Source organism: Psittacula echo (assembly GCF_963264785.1).
Source record: "Psittacula echo genome assembly, chromosome: 14".
In the NCBI taxonomy this organism is placed as follows: domain Eukaryota; kingdom Metazoa; phylum Chordata; class Aves; order Psittaciformes; family Psittacidae; genus Psittacula; species Psittacula echo.
In genome coordinates, this window is record NC_137750.1 from 1,445,314 (window position 1) to 1,464,390 (window position 19,077).

General features: G+C 39.8%; 1 protein-coding gene across 1 annotated transcript in view; it reads right to left on the reverse strand.

Annotated features, from left to right (window-relative positions):
• Positions 1–19,077, reverse strand: part of CA10 (carbonic anhydrase 10) — a gene marked incomplete at both ends in the record, with an annotated part of 191,188 nt that overhangs the window by 110,414 nt on the left and 61,697 nt on the right. Inside the window, one exon of the mRNA XM_080629096.1 lies at positions 5,841–5,983. Coding sequence (XP_080485222.1) covers positions 5,841–5,983 — 143 coding nt within the window. The remainder of the gene's footprint in view (positions 1–5,840; positions 5,984–19,077) is intronic.

Here is a 19,077-nt window from a genome sequence, read left to right on the forward strand (position 1 = left end):
ATTACATTCAGTGTAAAACAATACAGGGACATGCGACCAAGAGAACTATTGTCTGTTGTGCATCTTCCCCAGATATCTTGATTTGGATAATACGATTCAACTTCTGTGAAGAAAATGACATGGAACATCCCCCTCCATTCCAGCAGGCTGTCAGTTAAAAACATTCCTTTGATATTGTGCCAAGAATACCCGCTTTCAGGAAAATATTATCATCTTTTACTAAGTTTCAATATGTGATACATTTATTATTTTACGTTTGTAACAAAAAAAAAAAAAAAGCAAAGATTGAATCATTCTTCTGAGACCAGGAAATGTGTTTTAACAATGTCAGAATACAAAATTTTATTCCAGTTAAAGCATATGGTGTTAGGAAACTTGCACACTTTTACTATGACAGCAGGATCAGTGTGAGAGAAAAGAAAATCTTCAGCCTCTTTATATCAGTGGCTGTAGCCCCAAGTACAGAATCAAGTACAAAGACAAGATACATGTTACTTTTACTTCTGGAAGGCTTGAAATAAATACCTAGGTTTATAAACTGACCTGAGTGCAAGATGAAATAAATCCAAATAAGATACTATCAAAACAATGCACAACGCATATTAGAAGATAGAAAAAGGGCACTAAGAGTAACGTTGGTGCTTTTGAAAATCCCTTTGAATATATCAAGCTATCAGTAGTTGGAGGCCAGCTGCTGATCCAATCTTTTTTTGAAGCTACATTATTAGAAACTGAAAACAAGAAAAGAGCTTTTTGAAATAAATAGTTGAGGAGGTAAAAAGGCAAGCAATGGACAAGACTTTTGGCTAGTATCAGTTAGCCCAGCTTTAATAGCACAGACCCTTTAACCTTCTAACTGATCTACTCCCCAATGTCCATAACAGTGGTTCTCCTTGATGTTTCAGATAACATCCCACTGAATGCGTTTCCAGGGTTTGCACATCTACCTCTGCAGGGTACCAGGGTTGCTTTTCATTACTACACAGCTGCAGCTGAGATATGGTTTATATATAATAATAGCATATAACTGGAAAGGTACTGCTGCCAAAATGAGAGCATACCCTGAGCTCCAAACCAGGGCACACCAAAGCTTGTGGTGTAAACCTGCTGAGTCACTTCTTGCCCAATTTGGGATCTGCTCGGAAGTTTCCCATGGCAGACAGGTGAGCTTGTTTTATGACACTAGACAAGATTAAATGTCAAGCATGCCAGTTATACTGCAGCAAGAAAACCTTGATGCTGTAAAGAAGCTGTAAAAATACATCCTTGTGCCTACTCAGGACTCCTTGATGATTTCAGTGGTGCTCCACTAGCACAGATAACCAGGAAATCTGAAGACATCAAGATGCACATCTGAGTCCCCACATATTGATTCAATCTCAAGATTATCACTGAAGTGATAAGGAAACAGAAAGTACAGAGACAGATCTAGACCCTGAATATATGTTTTTCCCTAAATACGGTCTAACAGCAAAGTTTGCAAGCACTTCTGAAATAATAAGCATTTTTTCCTGTCCTGAAGTCAGTGATGCGGATGAACAAACAAGTTACCTGCTGGTTTCATTTTATGTTCAGACATCTGAGAACATGCAATACTGTACCAGTATCAGAAGTGGCAAACAATTATTTAAGCTGCAATACTATATTCCATTTTTTATTCATTAAAGTTTTTGATGTTTGCATCAGACTTTTGACTTTCTGAAACTGCTCTAAATCAAACCAGCATATTATTAAGCTCTCCAAAAATTCATCACAAGTCAGTTTACAGATGACATTGATGTCTTATTGCCATCCATTCCTCCTGGACCATTTCTAACAATTCATTTTTTATATTCCTGCAGTGCTGAAATATGGTTCACACCAATATCTGTCCTTTTAGTAATCACCAAAGCAAAGCTTGGCAGTTGCCATATATTACACTCTTGAGAAAAATGCTAGTAATACTCTGAATTGATTGAACAGCATGGAATCAGAACTAGCTGGCAGAGAAACCATTTAACTGATTTCAATTCATAAATCTCTTTTCTCCTCTCTTATTTTAGTTTAGAAACTGCTAAATATTGCCATTATCTTGTGATGCTTAGAATGAACCAATTATTTATAAAGACATTAATTTAAATAATACGTGATTGCAGTCATTAATATCTATATGAGAAGGCAGACTTATGGATTGCACCGAGTAACTTTCATTTATGCACACGGAGCTAGAGAATGTATGTAGCAGTCTTTGGCCAGCAGACATCGATTTGTTTATTTCCCAGGAGGTCAACATCAGGTACAATGTCCTTCCCTGTCTTAAAAATATAGGGATTCTAAACAGAACTTTACCTGCTTTAGACAACAATTTAAGTCCCTGAGCATGACCTAAAACGATTAGTAAGACAGTTGCTTACGTGACATGGTTTAATTAACTGTCAGGGATGCACTTAGTGTCTAAAGCAAATACTGTTACTTAACATGTTTTTAGGAGGAAAGAAAAGAAATATGGCCAAGGGCTGTAGTTCAGTCTTAGAGAATTTTGGAAACATAGCTCTTGAATTTAAGTTCACAGAGAATCAGGAGATCAAAGGCAGATAGATGAATTTTGAGGGAGTAAAGGCAGAGCTCTTGGAGTAGAGATACTGCCAGCACTGGTGAACGGAGGAAGAAAACCCAGGAGAGAACTAGCTCAGTGGGAAGTGAGGTGATTTGTTCACCCTCTATTATCATTCATGACAGTCTGGAAATCATAGAGTGGGTTAGAAGTGACCTTAAAGCTCATCCAGTTCCAAGACCCTGCCACGGGCAGGGACACCTTCCATTAGACCAGGTTGCTCAAAGCCTCATCTGAAACTTGTAGTGTTTGCTAGCTATATGTCACTTGACTACACTGGTCTGTCAGTAGAGTCATTCTGTTGTCCTGTTGCTGACTGTCTTGGTGCTTATTTGAATCTAAAGAAAAAACCCAGAGGAAGTGAAATGTGTTTTCCTGTGTGCCAGAGCGGAGGAGTGTGATTTGCATATTAGTAAGGGTTTGTATTGTTTATTAAAAAGGACTGTTTATCTGAAATGGACTGCATGTTAAGTTCACTAGAATTGGGAATCCAGAGCCAAAGCTGGGCCTGAGAGAGAACTGAAACTTGGGGAGTTTCCTCAAAAGCAGCATTTCTTCTGGGGAATTTATCTGTGTGTAAACTCATTAAACATCTTGGGCTGAGATTCTGGATCTTGAAATCCAATTATCTGTATCAATGCTATTCAGCCTCCAGGACTTAAGAAGCCACTTTCTCAGAAAATGGAGAAGCACGAACATACAAAATAACAGCACAATTTAGAATAACATCTGATGGTGCTGGAATTGTAAATTGCATGACGCGATACTGCCCTGCGATCTTTGGGCAGTACATAGAGCAATGTATTACTGCTCACTGGAACGTTATTGTGAAGAATAGGATCAAAGAAGTAAAAGTATTTGGCAGATTGCACTGCCATCGTTTTTGGTCCTAAATGCAATGGGGAGAATTTTCTTCTCAGCCTCAGATCAGAAGTGACTATTAATTCACCAGGCCCCTACTACTTGTAGGCTGCAGTGTAGAAGACAGTGATGATGTCCTTTACACTCTCCTTTCAGACCGTTCCTTTTCTTTGGGAACGAGAGAATTACTATTTTATTCCCAAGCGGTCTAAAAAAATGAAGGATAGTCTCAGTCTGGTTTACTATGATGCCTTCCATTACTGATATTGAAATAAAATAAACTCTCTTAATGGAATCGGTTAGAAAGGTATGTACTTAAGGTGTAATCTTTGGTCATAAATTCTGTAATGGAATCGTCTGGAACAGTTTTAGTCTGCTGAGGTGGAAGCTGAGAACTAAACCAATAACTGGCATACAGAAATTAAGCAATGCTTCCCCCCCCGCAATAATAAAGGCCAAAGAGAAATGAGTGGTAAGGAACGAAAGAGTTAGGAGGAAGTATTAAGGCACTGATTGTATCACCCAGATACACATTATCTGAATTTCTTCAGACTGATCTTTGATTCTGTTCCTGTGGGTGAACCCCTTGTGTTCCTTCTTGAGTTCATTTCAAAAGTGAAGCACACAAAGCAGAAATGTTGTTTTCCAAAATAACTATTTGAGTTTTGCAGCTGAAATAAACCCACGTTGCACTTCAACAGCAAAACATTTTGTTAAAAATCTGAAGTTACTGTGCCAAGAGCAACTGTACTGTTTCCTTCCATCAAGCTGTCTCTTAAGGCTTGACTCTCCTCCCAGCTCCCTTTTCAAGAGAGGTGTATAATTTTGATTCTGCGTGCAAGTAGCTGTCTCTCTTGTTCACTATGCATGGGAGCTAGCTTATTATAACTTTGATTTGAAACTGTTTCAAATCCCTTTTTTATTTATTCACCATTTTTCTTAGGATCAGTTCCATAAAATCCTTTCATGTACAGCATAATCACAGCTAAGTCTTGTCTAAGAAATTCCCTGGCTGCTATATCAATTGGTTCGTTGCCTTGAAAACTGAAGTGCTTCAGCCCATATGAAACACACCTCCATTTTTAACATAGAAAAAAACATTACCAAAATTGAACACAAATACACCACCTGCCAAATCAAATCCTCACTGAAGCCTCAACTATGAGCAAAGAATTTGTTTAAGGCATTAAAACTGCAATCTTCTCAAAGGAGGATTTTGATTCAATCATTTCAGAAACCTCTCTAGAACAGGCAAAGCACAACTAGAAGAAATCCTGTTGTAACACGATAGAAGCAGGATAACATTTGTGAGTGTGGTAAGAACACCTCATTACTGATAGAGCATTCCAGGTTATCAGTGCCTCCGATACCATATTAATACTCAGACATTTGCTTCACCCTCAGCTGGTACAAGAAACAGTTGAATCCTTAGGACTGCTAAAGACATTAAATATTCTAAAACACCTGGCTTTTACTCACTGCCAACTTCCATTTACTTTTGTCCTTGATTGTCATATTATGTCATATTGTGTCATACTGTAATTTATAAATAATGTGAAATATTTCAACCATTACATAAATAGCAAAGTCAATAAAACTCTTTTTTGTGTCAAGATGAAAAACCTCAATACATATCTGTTTAAAAACCAAAATGTACATATTACCCTGAAATTTGGGCCATCACTGAAAGCTATTCTTCAGTAAGTAACACCACCATTTTATCATTTCCATGACGAAGCTTGCATCGATAGTAATGTGCACATGTACCACCAGAAACTCAATGGGAAGTACAGATCAAATTCGTAACATCTCATGCTGTTTCCAGCAGCAATCTCATTTGTCAAGACAACAGGAGAAGAGAAATCATTTTGGAACAACCTTTTGTTAGAGTCTTAGAAATTACCATGCAGATTTTAGATGAGTATTTCATAACATAAAGAAGCTCTTCATGCCTTCCTACCCCTTAATGTTATGGCACTGCAATGCTATCCTGAATTAGACGACTAAAAGAAGGTCTCGGCCATTTTAAATAACCTGGTCCCTTCCAACCTGGTATTTTTATGATTTTACAATAACCCCTTTAAAATGCTACTCAGGATGAACATTAATTTTAATTATAAACATTGAGTTTCTAAGTGAGATGCTATTATTTCTGACATGAGAGTTTCAAGTAAGTTACTACGAAAATATGAATACAAGACAACTAAAAATGTGCAGTTGCTTTTCTCCACCAGTAATGAAATCGTGTGATTTGTAAAACACTATATTGTTATTCTGCCTTGCAGCTGAGATAAAAGTGTAAATGCTTTAGAAACATAAAATAGAGCAAATGTTTGTAAGCCTAGTAACTTCTTGGTTTTATACCAGAGCAGGATAGAACACGTACCTTTCTTCCCCCTGTGTTTATGCGAAGTGGAGTTAGGAAGGGATCAAAAATCATATGGCTGGTTTCAATATTGACAGGTGACTGTCTTTTCCCAACAGAGCAAAGATTCCAAGCTGAGTTCACCAAACCCCAAAAGGAGGGAACTGCAAAATATAAAGAAGGTCAAATGTATGAGAAGTCTGGAAAGATGAGAAAAATACATGCAGGGCAGATGGCCAGATAATTAAACTTGTCATATTGTCTGCTCACACACACTGAAACTGAAAACAGGCAAAAATCATCTAATACTTGAAATGTAAAACTTCATGCACAAAGACCAAAGCATATTGTTTCATATAGTTTTGCATCAAAATAGAAGGTTGGTTTTGGTTTTTCTTTCTCTTTTGAAGGTATCTAGATGCAATCCTACATTCAATCATAACAGTTCCTTTCCTGTTAGTATTACAGAATATTTACTGAGCAATAGCATTAGTCCTTTGGCTAATTTTGCACACATCCAGTGTGTCCGTGGACTGAAACCATCCCATTCTACTCTACATTTTAAAAGTCTTCATGTTGACAAGAAATCATTAAAACCCTCAGCATTATTATAAGGGAAACTCACACATCGTGTTCGCAGAGAACAGGCCTGCTCTCTAGACAGGTTCTACTGATTTCCATTCACCTAAACCTTTCTTTAGTTTAAGTTTTGATCTAAAAAAATGTTGTTGGAAAAGCCATACTCTGGTGGTAAAGGATAGCTCCTTCCCTACACGTGCTTGAACATGGAAGTGAGTTACTTTCTGTACCCCTAACTGGAAAAAATATGTGATGCAACACTGTACTACTTCTTACCAGGTACCTGCAGGCTGAAAGCTATATTGCATCTGACCTGCAATTTATAGACAAGTGCAACCTGAACTTCTCTTTGGGTGCTGAAAATATTTATTCCTAAATGAGTAAAGAGCAACTAACAAGATACACAAAGGACACATTTATATTTGTGTCTCTACACTTAGTCCCTGTCTGAACTGTATAAGGTAACTTTGACTTTATCAGGATTAGTGTGCAGTTTTATGTGGCAGGTGGAAATTTCAGTGATGCAAATGTTGATGCCTTTCTTCGCTTTATTCTTTTTCCGTGCTGCTAGAAGTTTTCATCATCTTTATCCTCGAACCATTCTTCTAATTTACAAACTATGTAACAAAGCCTATAGATCTAGGCTGGGGAAGGGGTTGTGCCTGAGGCCCTGCGCAGGGGCTCAGGTGTTTTGCCCAGAGGACAGAGCTGAAAACAACCCATCAGCGGCTCATTAAAAGCTTTTTGGTTGCTGTAGCTGGTTGTGTGCAGGGTTCTGCAGTGTGACTGCTTGGTTCTTCTTGTAGTTTTTGCTACTCTAGTGGGAGCCACATAGAGTTTTGGCTGGATTTGAACCTCTGGGCTGTAGGAGACTTAACCCAATGGGAAGATGTTCCTTGGAGGAGAGACAGGTGGAGGTGTCTCATTTTGGTGAGTGTTTTCCTATCGTGTTTTACAGGACAATTCAGATTTTTTTGCCCTCAAAGTTTCAGTGTAGTCAGGTGTAAAACTTTGGTTGGGTTAATGTATAGCTTCATGTAAGATTTCTACAAAAGTACATAAATGTTAGGGCTATTTTTAGGCTATTGCTTGCATGGCAAAACTACAGCATGAGTGTCTACACAGAAGCAATGGAAGTGTTTTGCAGTTGTTGAGTATCTGCCTATACCAGAAGTTCATAAGCTGTTGTCCACGGATATTACTTTTACTCCTAAGTATCTAAAAACTCAGTTTTTGGCTGAAGCTTCTTTCTCTGTGCTGGCTTGTCTGTGCATCTACAGGTGCTACAAGTGCAGGTGAACACAAACAGCCCTGCAGGGATCCAAGTGGTACAGCCACAACTGACATGTTATAGCTAGCAAACTTAGCTTCCTTGCATACAATTTGGAAGTGAATATTTGTTATTAATACCTTAAATTGAGCAGTGAAATATCTTTTTTTAACACCTGACATAGACAAGCAAATCAGCTCACATGCAAAGCCCCAAAAGGGTGACTACTCTTTGCATGTGCTGCAGGAAATCTGTGAGGAGGGATCATAGTGTAATGTTCTGTGACTCTGGGACAGCAAAGAGCAGCTTTGCACCCCAAATAGCTAAAATATAGCTATTCGCTATAGCACCCCAAATGGCTAAAATGGCAGATGCCCACATCAAATCATGTCAGTAGTCTTTTATGTGACTAGTAAACCCTTTGTGCATCCACCCCATAGAAGGTCAGATGGGAGGCCTTTAAATTAAGCAAAGCCTTGTGTGATAAGGAAAATGAACAGGCAGTATGGTCTTAAGAATATATTTGGCTTCTGTTTACCCTCCCAATGAATTCCCACTTCCACTGGAGACTTGCAAGACTACAGAAGTTCCCAGAGTGTGCTAAATAATAGTGCTAATGCTTTGAAATGGGAATAAAGAAATGTTAGTGCAATTAAAAATAAAGCAGAGCATGCTTAATTATTTGTGCTTCTTCTTCAGAGAAATACCACAGGATCTTCAGTTTCTGTCAGAGAAAATCCCTGTTTATGCAGAAGCCTAAAATAAAAGTTTAGGTTAATTGAGGCAGCCTGGTTTCCCTGGATAAATCCCCTTGTGTTGTTATTAAAAAAAGATAAATTAATGATAAAAATATATGAATGATGAAACTGTAGAGTTGTGGGTTCAAGAGGGAAAACATTAAAAGGGAAATCTGTGTCTTGAATGGTTTCCAGTATTATTAAAGAAGATCTGGGCAGAAGTAGTCTTGATATTGGTAAAACAATTCTTTAGCAAGCTGTTTAAAAATAAATAAACCAACTAGATCGGGTAAGTGCAATAAAATGGCCAGTCAAACAGGTCAGTCCCTTATGTTTAAGTTCATACGAGTGAAAGAGTTTGTGATGTAACTGGATTGTTCCAGAAAAGCTGCACTGGAAAATAGCTGCTGTGAGGCTGGCTTGGGTTGGAAAGGGCCTTAAGATCATCCAGCTCCATCCCACTGCTATGGGCAGGGACATGTCACAGTAGTCCAGGTTGCTCCAAGCCCTATCCAACCTGGCCTTGAGCACTGCCAGGGATGGAGCATTTGCCACTTCTTTGGAACACCTAGTGTCTCACCACCCTCACAGCAAAGAAATACTTCCTTATATCTCACCTGTTTAAGTTTAAACCCATTACCCCTTGTGCAATAAAGCTATAGAAGCCCTTCCTGTAATCTTTGACATCCCTGGCTGGACTCAGTTCTAATTGGGCCTTATCTTTCCTACACCTGATCACTAGCTTCATGAACAATGTCCCTGTATTCTTCACAGGCCATTTGTCTTCGCTTCTACCTTCTATAAGCTTTCTTCGCTTCCACCTTCTATAAGCTTTCTTTTTCCTTCTGAGTTTTCTCAGCAGCCCCTTATCCATCCATGGAGCCCTCCTGGCCTTCCTGCCCTATTTTCTTCTTGTTGGCATGTTTTACAATGGTATTTCTGTTTTTGACAGGGAGCCCCTGCACTCTGTACACTGCCTGTCACACCAGCTGAGCGCCACGAAGTCAAGAAGCTGGAGCTCCAGTACTGTGATGCTGTGTTCCAAAGGTTACACTTGTCACCCAGACATGTAAGTCTGTGTTGAAATCCTTGATTTCTTACATGCCTAGGGAGCTCATGCTAAGAATGTCTTCCAGTGTGTGCTTGTTGCTAGCTCTGTTACGTCTGGCTAGACAAAGAGGAAGTGTAGCAATGGAAAACTCCAGTGATCAGAGTGACTTTGCTTATGCTTCAGCTGAAGGTTAATTAAGGATGAGTGACCTCTGACTGCACACCTAAGTTAACCAGTGGATGGGGATATTATGCAATATTAATATCTGATTACATTTAATTAAAGTAATTAGCGCTGCTGCTTAGATGCTCAAAGTAATAGAAAAGTATTCAGAACCATAATGGAAAAATCCAAGAAGGCTTCATGTAGGAAACCAAGGCTTAAATTAAACACATAGTCTCAGTTAACTATTTAGTGTAAACAAATTAGTGCACTGAACATAGTAAAACATATTAAAATACATATTATGATTCCAGCTTAGCTGACAGACATGAGTCTACTAAGGGTCAAGTCATTAGCGAAACAGTATCTCACTCCCCACAGCTGTGTTGTGTTTCCATTAAAATCTAGTTATGTATAAATGGGAATACGCTGCATCTTTGTGTGTGTACTTCTGAAGCATTTTAGGCAGAAGCCTTGCTCCTGAGCTGTGCAGGAACTAGTTGGCATGCAGCTCACATACTAGCTTACAATCTCATTTAACAAGGTTCTCTAGCTATGGTTATACTACCAGAAGTTTCTCTATACTGATCATGTCATCTCTGCCTTCGTCAATAAATCCCTGTAAATTTATACTGCTTGAGAGCCGATTTGTTGCAAACATGTTACATAGAAATAAGGTGATAAGTTTTTGGCTGATCACTGTCATGCCTTCCACCGCCTCATAACAGAAAGGAAATTGGATAAATCCAAACTTTATTTCCTCTATTTGTTGGCACACGACAGACAAGAGACTTTGTGTGATATGATGAGGAAGACTGCTTATATTTTATACCTATACAAAAATCTCTGATGTCCTTATTCAGCATCTATCTTATTGCAGCTGCTCTTTTTTTCAATTTACTGGAAACAATTTATATTGAGATGTATGAAGATGCTCTAGTATCAGCATGACACGATAGAATGAGGGATTCTGATGGCTTTTACCAAACCTATGCATAACAACAGTGAAATAATAGCAGCTAGAAGATAAAGCAAAGATTGAATGCTATTCTCCTAGCATTCTCCTAGTGATGAGTACCAAGGATTTGCCAAAATAAACACAAGCTTCCCCTCTCCAGAGAAAAGCAATGAGTGAACACTGTTCCTTAAGGATGCCCTCCTGTGGGTACAGCAAACCTACACTTAAGCATAACAGTACTGTCTGTAGCGTGTGCTGATGGACATGTAAGTCTGCATCCATGCTGGGAGAGGAGGCAGTAGTTTTCCTAGCATGGGATCAGAGGTGCATGCTGTGTACATCTTAATAACTTGATCTTAGAAATAAAATGGTGCTGGACTCAAGAGGTCCAGGTCATGAAAGGGTTGTGGATAGTTAAGCAATGTCTCCTCATAACTTGTCTGGCTGTTGAGGGCTTATTTATATAAAAACTTCTCAGAGTTCTATCCCATGCTCTGTTTCTGCATCTTGGCCTTAGCAAAGCCATGAAAAGTTTGCAGCTAGAATCCAGTTTTTATGGTGCTTACTTTTATAGGTGCTTATTTTTCCCAAGGTATCTGCTACTGGTCACTGTCAATAATAGCGGATGGAGTCTAGTCAAGACAGTAAAGTTATTTGTATTGTTCTGCACTGAGACTGTAACTTTCTCTTGGAAGTTTGCTCAACTTTCCAGAGCACAGATTCTCTGAATTCAAGTTACTCTGAAGTTCATGTAAGCTTGTTCATGCAGCAGATCCTTGTTTATATATTTAAGCTTTAGCATCAGCCCTGGCAATAGCATAAAACACAATCAGATTGTATTTGTGCAGCAGTTATTCTTGCCCTGTGTAATTACTGGTCCCTCAGATAAAATCTCAAGCTACTTTATTGAAGCTGGGAATTGAAACCACAGAGAGAATCAGCTATCTATGTACATCAATAAAGCAGTTCATTAATTATTTCCACCTACTCAACTTGAAGAAAATTACCATACTAATGCCTCTGGATAACCACATGACCTGCTCTGCTCCTACATAAAAGCCAAACGTAAAGTCATAGCAGCTTTGAGAGATAAATCGGGAACACCAAAGAAACAAGAGAGTACAAAATAAGAGAGTACAGAATGGCATTCATGTAAGTAATTGGTCACAGAAATCTCCAGACTGCAGTAATATTAGACAGTATCACAATGGTTTCAAATTTGAGAACTGAAAGCATTCTGATTTCTTTCCAAGAAGCAGAAAGTCTCCAGAGAGACTCCTCCAGAGTAGGGCAGCATCGCTATTAGTGAGAAAATACTAAAAACTATTAAAATAGATCTTGAAACATATCAAAAAATGAAAATTGTGAAGAACTCTAACAGCATCCTGTTACATACTGCTCATTCCATAGTTTTCAAATGTCATCTTCCCTCTATATGAAGGGTTCTCAATGACAGGAGAAGTTCAACAACTGCACAGGCTAAACAGGAAAGAACAGAAAACTGAAAGAGGGAAATCAGGAGCTAAGATTCTGGAGAGAGATTTTCTTTCAAAACGTGTTAGTTTCCTGCTATGCCTTTAATAGAAACATCTTGCAATACCCTCTTCAATTTACTTTTGAAATTATAGATGCTTATTTCTGCCTAATTAAACATTTTCTTCAATTAAGAGTATTACCTGGAAAAAAGTACTTAGCAATCACCATTAGTGACCAGTAGCCTTGCAAAGCTTTTGCTTGTTTTAATCTACACATTTGGGATACCAGTGCAGAAAAAACCACCACTTCTTTGATTCCACTAATTCCATCAGACTCATTCACTATTATAAATTATGTTAATCTTAGGGTAAAGAGCAGTTATACAGCAGTACGTAATTAGCCATTTTTCTCTCCCACACTATTACACTCAAATACTACGTTAATGTTTCCCAAAAATATAGGTCACCTGTTTAAAAGGTACTCGTAGATGCTTTTCATATTAACCCTTCACTTTGCATCATTTGTATGGCAGGAGTAGGAAGGGGTGTATCTACAGGCAGAGGTATATCCAGGTCTAAAACTAAGCTATTTCAGTAACGATATTCTAGGGCATTGTTACTACTGTTCTGAAAATACAATGTACTCCTTTCTCTCTGTATATCCTTTTGATTGGAATGAGCTTGGGGAAAACTGTCTTCCTGTGTAACGTTAGTAATGTTCCTGACGTTGAAGGGTTTAGCACAAATGTATCTCCAGAAATGGAAATGAAAATTGATTAAAGGACATTTGGTTTAAGGGTCAAAAAGAAACTGGGATGTTTAGTGGAACTGGTGCAGATTGCTCATTGGAATGTTGGTCCTGGGTAAAGGAAATCCTTCTTGGTAAAAGAGCTAAAGATGAAAAAGGGGAGGGGATGAAGGCAACAGCTTCTCCCTTTTTTCTCAACCCAAGCCACTGAGCATACACATGGGACTGGATCAGTGCCTGTATCTGCCATATGCTGGGCTCCCTTATTATGTCTGCCAATGCCTGGGATGCCTGTATGAGTAACAGGATGTATCAGTTACTTGCCAATCAGCTGGCAGTTTCTAATCAAGTCTGGTCAGTCCCTCAGTCATCAGTCACTGCCAGGGTTCAACAGAATCCCCTCGAAGTGGGCAAAGAACACGTCGCCTATCACAACTGAGGAAGTTTGCCTGACGCTCATTGTAATTTGCAGGGTGGAAAAGAGGCCGAGTTTGGCCTGGATTTAAATGTACACTGAAAAGGACAAAGAGGAAATGCAAAAGAGCTGAGATGGTTGTTCTGTCCTTTAAATACAGCTTTGCACTGACATGCAGGAAACCCAGATTTGAGCTATCGTATGATCCCTGGAAGTAACCTTTCCTCTTCATGTTTCTTCATCTTTTGCTCTTCTGTTTGTGCTGTGGTTCATGATGTGAAAGTGGGCACTACGGCTGTTACTATTAAACTGTTCTGAGGCAGGGTGAGTGAGATCTAAGGTTTTAAAGAAGATCCAGAAGGACAGTGAAGAAAGCTTCACATAGATGAAACAGAACACTGGAGAAAGTTGGTCAGAGAAAAGTAATTGGGAACTTATTGTTTTAAGGAAAGGAGAAAGACTGCCTATCCAGCAGATAATTTGAGCTCTGTTCTGTAGATTCAGCTTTATTTTAATGTCTTTGGGATACTATTGATCCTTTTGCTGAAAAGTATAAATGAAAGAAGGAAAATAAAAAAACCTACAGAAGACAGCATATTTATTTTATCAGAAGTGCTCATTCTGGCTATCCCAGTGCTTCACAGCACGCTGCTACTAAACCAAACAAGTTGGAATTTAACTATTTCTTGTCAAAGTCAGTATAGGTCTGCATATGGTTACCACTTCCTTTGTTAGGATAAATAGAATGAGCATCACATTCTGAAACTACAGGGCCTTAAGGGATTCAGTTTGGAGAAGGCAGGCACTGAAGCGTAAGAGTTATGTGTAAGGAGCACCCAGCAGGGGTTAACCAGTCCCATTCTCCAAAGTGCTTGTGTGTGTGACAGCAGCCTCTTGAGAGTTTCTTGTAGCTATGTACTACACTGCTTTCCCACAAGACTCTTACAGCTAATGACAGCAAATAATGCAGGAATGTCCTGACTTGCAAAGACAAGTGAGGAGCAGCCACAGAGTTCACCACTGTGTGCTGCAGTTTGTATCTGTAATGACAGTCCAAGACAGAAACACTGATGTTCTGTGCTCTGGTATTTTCTAGAGTAATCAGATTTCCCTGACCTCATTCCACTGGGCTCTGCCCCTGCCTGGGGATGCTGTTTCCACGGTGAGATTACCAAAGCTCTAACTCTGATTGCTCTTGGAAAGGCCAGAGGTCCTTAGGACAGCTGAGTAGATGCACTTACTCACAGGCTGGAAAGAAAGTTGTCTGGGCAATGCTGATCTCTTTGAAGTCCAATATGGGGCTGCCAAGCCACAACTCTAAACAGAGGCGTTACTACAAAATATTTTGGAGTGGAAAGAAACCCTGGCCTCTCCTCAGCTCTTGTATCAAGTTATTCAGCTAATTGCTATCCACTGAGTGATCTACTGCTTTTCCTAGTGGCAGTTACAGTCTCATGAAAAAATTCAGATTCATGAAAGAATCCAATCACTGCATCCTTGCTAACAGGTTGTACATGTAGTCCGTGGCACACAGTCTTTGCAGATGGGCTGCTGCTGAGCACAGAAACCTGCTTGATCATTACCTACAGGGGAGAATTTAGCTCTCAAGTATCAAATGATTCATTTTAAATACTTGTAGGATATTTCTGCTACTCTGTGTTCACAACAGGCAGAAATAGAACAGATTTAGTGGTCCCTCTGACTCGGGACAGACCTGGCTGCATGGGAGTCTCAATAGCTAAAGTAGCTATTGACTCTCACTTGCTCTCTTCACCCTTCCTCCTGATTAAGTGTCCACATCTTGCTGTTCTCTACAAAATATGACAAACTCTTTGCACCAGAACTGCTGTCTGAGATGTAAGCGGATAGCTGAGTGCCAAGGTATTCTTTTACTTCATGCCACGTGATCTGATTTCTGCACACCACGGAATACCTACCCTGCATAGGAAATATGATGGTTTCCTACCCAACAAATTCCTGCATTATGAATTAGCTGAATGCAAGGTGGTAACTGATATAATGAATGTAAGGCTGGTTATTAGTATGGTTTTCAGAAATGCATTCTCTGGATTCTCTGAAATTGGGGTGAAAATAAAGGGAGATGGGAAAGGATTTGCTTTTTCTTGAAAAACTGGGCCACTTATATAATGTGAAAATTCTGTCAGTGTGGTGTCTGGCCCAGAAAAATCCCATACAAACAACATAAATACTGAATAAGTTCTTAAAGAGGAAAGAAACTGCACTGGTGCAGGACTATCTGTAATGAAATTATTCACCTTCAACAAATGGCTGGGGAGACATCTCATGTTATATACATCCTCCCTCTTCCAACTGCAAACCTGCTTCTGCTTGTTAGAGATAGTCAGGTGGGTTTGTCCATGGTCCCATTGGCTTTTGTGGAAAATGCAAGGCAGATACTACACACTTATGGTTTGGCATACCTATCATTCAAAAGAGCTTTCTGGATTTAATATCTTTTATGGACTTGTCATTATTAGGAACTCCTCTCCCATTGGATTAATTGCCATATCTGTTGTCCAAATATACTGAATTCTGTCTAACGGCAAGGTCATGTTTCACACCTTTTGTTCCATTAATGCATGCAGTTTTGCATTCTGCTGTGAGCCTGAGCTTCCAACCAACCTTGCTGATCTTGCTGAGGCTGCTTTTGGGGAGAGATACAGCAAATGAAACTGCTGAGTTCTGCTGTCAGTGAGGAAACATTTTGCAAATATATTGGTTTTCACAAGGCTGTGAAGGTTCTTAAATACTCACGTAAATGTGTGTTTAATGATACCAGTAAGTGTTTTCTCATCTACTTTGAAGTTTGTGCATTTGCAGTCAAATACAGAGAAATGCTCTGCAGCATCCCATCAGACAGGCTAACTGGGAAGGTTCTCAAGCTGTTTTTTCCTGCAAACTATCCCGCCTCAAACCTCTCCACCCTCCCAGCCCCGCCAAATCTGCTCTGAATGCATCAGCAAGAATTGATGCAAGTTAATGGGCAAGGGGTGGACTCTCCCTCTAAATGTAAGAGTTTGGAAATGTGCTGCTCTGCTGCCATCAGTGCGTGAAAATGGAAGTGCATTGCCTTGATGTGGAAAGCCAACAGGAATAACTGAGTTGTGAATGTCAGGTGTGTACTCAAGGTTAGATCAAACAGCCACTGCAAGGAGAACCCTTTATTATTTCCAACTAGCCACTCCACAAAGTATGACTGAAAAGCTGTTCAGCACAGCAGTAATCTTTCCAGAACCCTTCCTTAGCCAGCTGTTTTCTTAAGCTATGGGTGTGCATGCATGTCTCATACTAGTGTCAGTCACAGAGCACAGAAGGTGTGCTCATCTGACCACTGCTGGCAGGTGGCAGAAGTTTGTAAGGCAGTAACCATGTGACATTTTCTTTCTGTGGCTTGTAATGACTTATTTCAGCTTGTGAAAAATGACAGTAGCAAGCACACCATTTATGTGAGAAATACAGCAGTGCATGAGCAACATCCAATATGCAAGGCTCCACCCTGAAGCCCTTTGGAGCAGCACCCAGCGTTTTAGCGATGCAGTTAGAGCCCAGTCAGAGATGTAATGTACAGAATGCAGAACTGTAAAATCTTTCAGAGGCACAAGACCATAATCTGCTTCCCAGTGTGTCTGGGGGAGAACAGAGGGCCATGAGCTCTAGAACACTCCCGACAGCTTATTTCTCTCTGCCAGAGATTCTAACAGCTCAGAAGGAATGAACATCAATTGTTTCCAAGGGAGATGTATAAAAGATAATGTATGTTGCCTTTTTGGCAGCAAAGATTCACTGGAAGATAGTGCCTTGGAGGCTTTATTACTTGTGACCTTCACACAGAACTGAATACATCTTATTTTCTGAATAATTTCAGCCTGTGGATACAGCATTTGATGGTCTTTCAAGCAGTAGAAGAATAAAATCACACCTTCCTTGAGAAAGAGGTTTAGGAAGGAAAGTATTAAACGGTTACATCCAAATGGTGTAAGACATTTACGGCTATGCATGTAGGAAAGGCTGCAAAGACTAAAAGTACCCTTTCAAAGATCCCAGCTCCTAAATTCTAACATTTATTACAAATATGATTATCAAATACACCTGATAATAAAAAAAACCCCATTGCCTAGAGGGAAAATCTGCAGCCTCATTATAACTGAGAATATAAGTTGACCTCTGTGGTGCAGGCTTGATAATATGTCTAGAAATCAAAATATGAACAGAGTAATCCTGGAAACAGGACTAACTGAACTAGTTCATGGCAATTCCTTGGGCTTTGGAACTACCAACTCTTCACCTTTCCTACCTGGTTTTTATTTTTCTTTTTAAGAAAATATTTCTTTTGACTTAAATTTCCATTTGATATTTGTTTTAATTTGAATTAGCTGAATAAACATACTGAGGTAGACATTCTTTCTGACCCAACGAAGAAACTGTACCCGTCAAAAGGTCATTTAGAACTATAACTAACTAGTTCCACATATTGGCCAGTGTTTTCCATCAGTGCACCAGGCTGGCTTTAACACTAGCAAAACCCAGAGTACTGCTTTTTAAACACAAAGTTTCACAGTATCACAGTATCACAGTATGTTAGAGATTGGAAGGGACCTCAAAAGATCATCCAGTCCAATCCCCCTGCCAGAGCAGGAACACCTAGATAAGGTTACACAGGAATGTGTCCAGGTGGGTTTTGAATGTCTCCAGAGAAGAAGACTCCACACCCCCCCTGGGCAGCCTGTTCCAGTGTTCTGTCACCCTCACTGAGAAGAAGTTTCTTCTCAAGTTTAAGTGGAACCTCTTGTGTTCCAGTTTGTACCCATTACCCCTTGTCCTGTCATTGTTTGCCATTGAGAAGAGCCTGGCTCCATCCTCGTGACACTCCCCCTTTATATATTTATATACACTAATAAGGTCCCCCCTCAGTCTCCTCTTCTCCAAACTATAGAGACCCAGCTCCCTCAGCCTTTCCTCATAAGGGAGATGCTCCACTCCCTTCATCATCCTAGTCGCCCTGCGCTGGACTCTCTCCAGCAGGTCCCTGTCCTTCTTGAACTGAGGGGCCCAGAACTGGACACAATATTCCAGATGCGGTCTCACCAGGGCCGAGTAGAGGGGAAGGAGGACCTCTCTTGACCTACTGACCACCCCCCTTCTAATACACCCCAGGATGCCATTGGCCTTCTTGGCCACAAGGGCACAGGGTTGGCTCATGGTCATCCTGCCGTCCACTAGGACCCCCAGGTCCCTCTCCCCTACACTGCTCTCTAACAGGTCGTTCCCCAACCTATATTGGAACCTGGGATAAAGTCTGTGCTCTTAGTGAAAAAGTGAACACAAACTGTGCTAGTCATGAACACAACACTTATCTTTCTATAACAGCCTCGTGTGTTTCAGGTATGTGGCAATGTGCTTTAGCATTATTTACGCACTTCTGGTAGAAATAATATCCAGAAGGCTTAGTAAGTACAGATTAGCTATCTTTAGTGTTCTTGCTTCTGCTTAAATATCCTCTAACACAAAGCTACCACAGCTAAGTCAGTAACCATAAATCCTATTAAAATTGCCATGTACAAATACCCACTCGCTGTAGATGAAGCTTACTCTCAATGGGTTTTTCCAGTATGACCTGGCCAAATAAAGGAAAGTAAACACCAGGCTTACAATCAAAATTGTCTTTCTTTCCAGTTTACTTAACTGAGGTTCTGCACTGTTCCAACCACACAGGAAATTGAATGATTTTTTGGAGACATGATGGGAGAAAAAGGATTTACTTTCTTTCCTTTAAGCAAAGCTTTCTATCTTGATCTCTCACAACAATACATACAATGACCTTTCTGTGTGAGCTTTAAGAAAG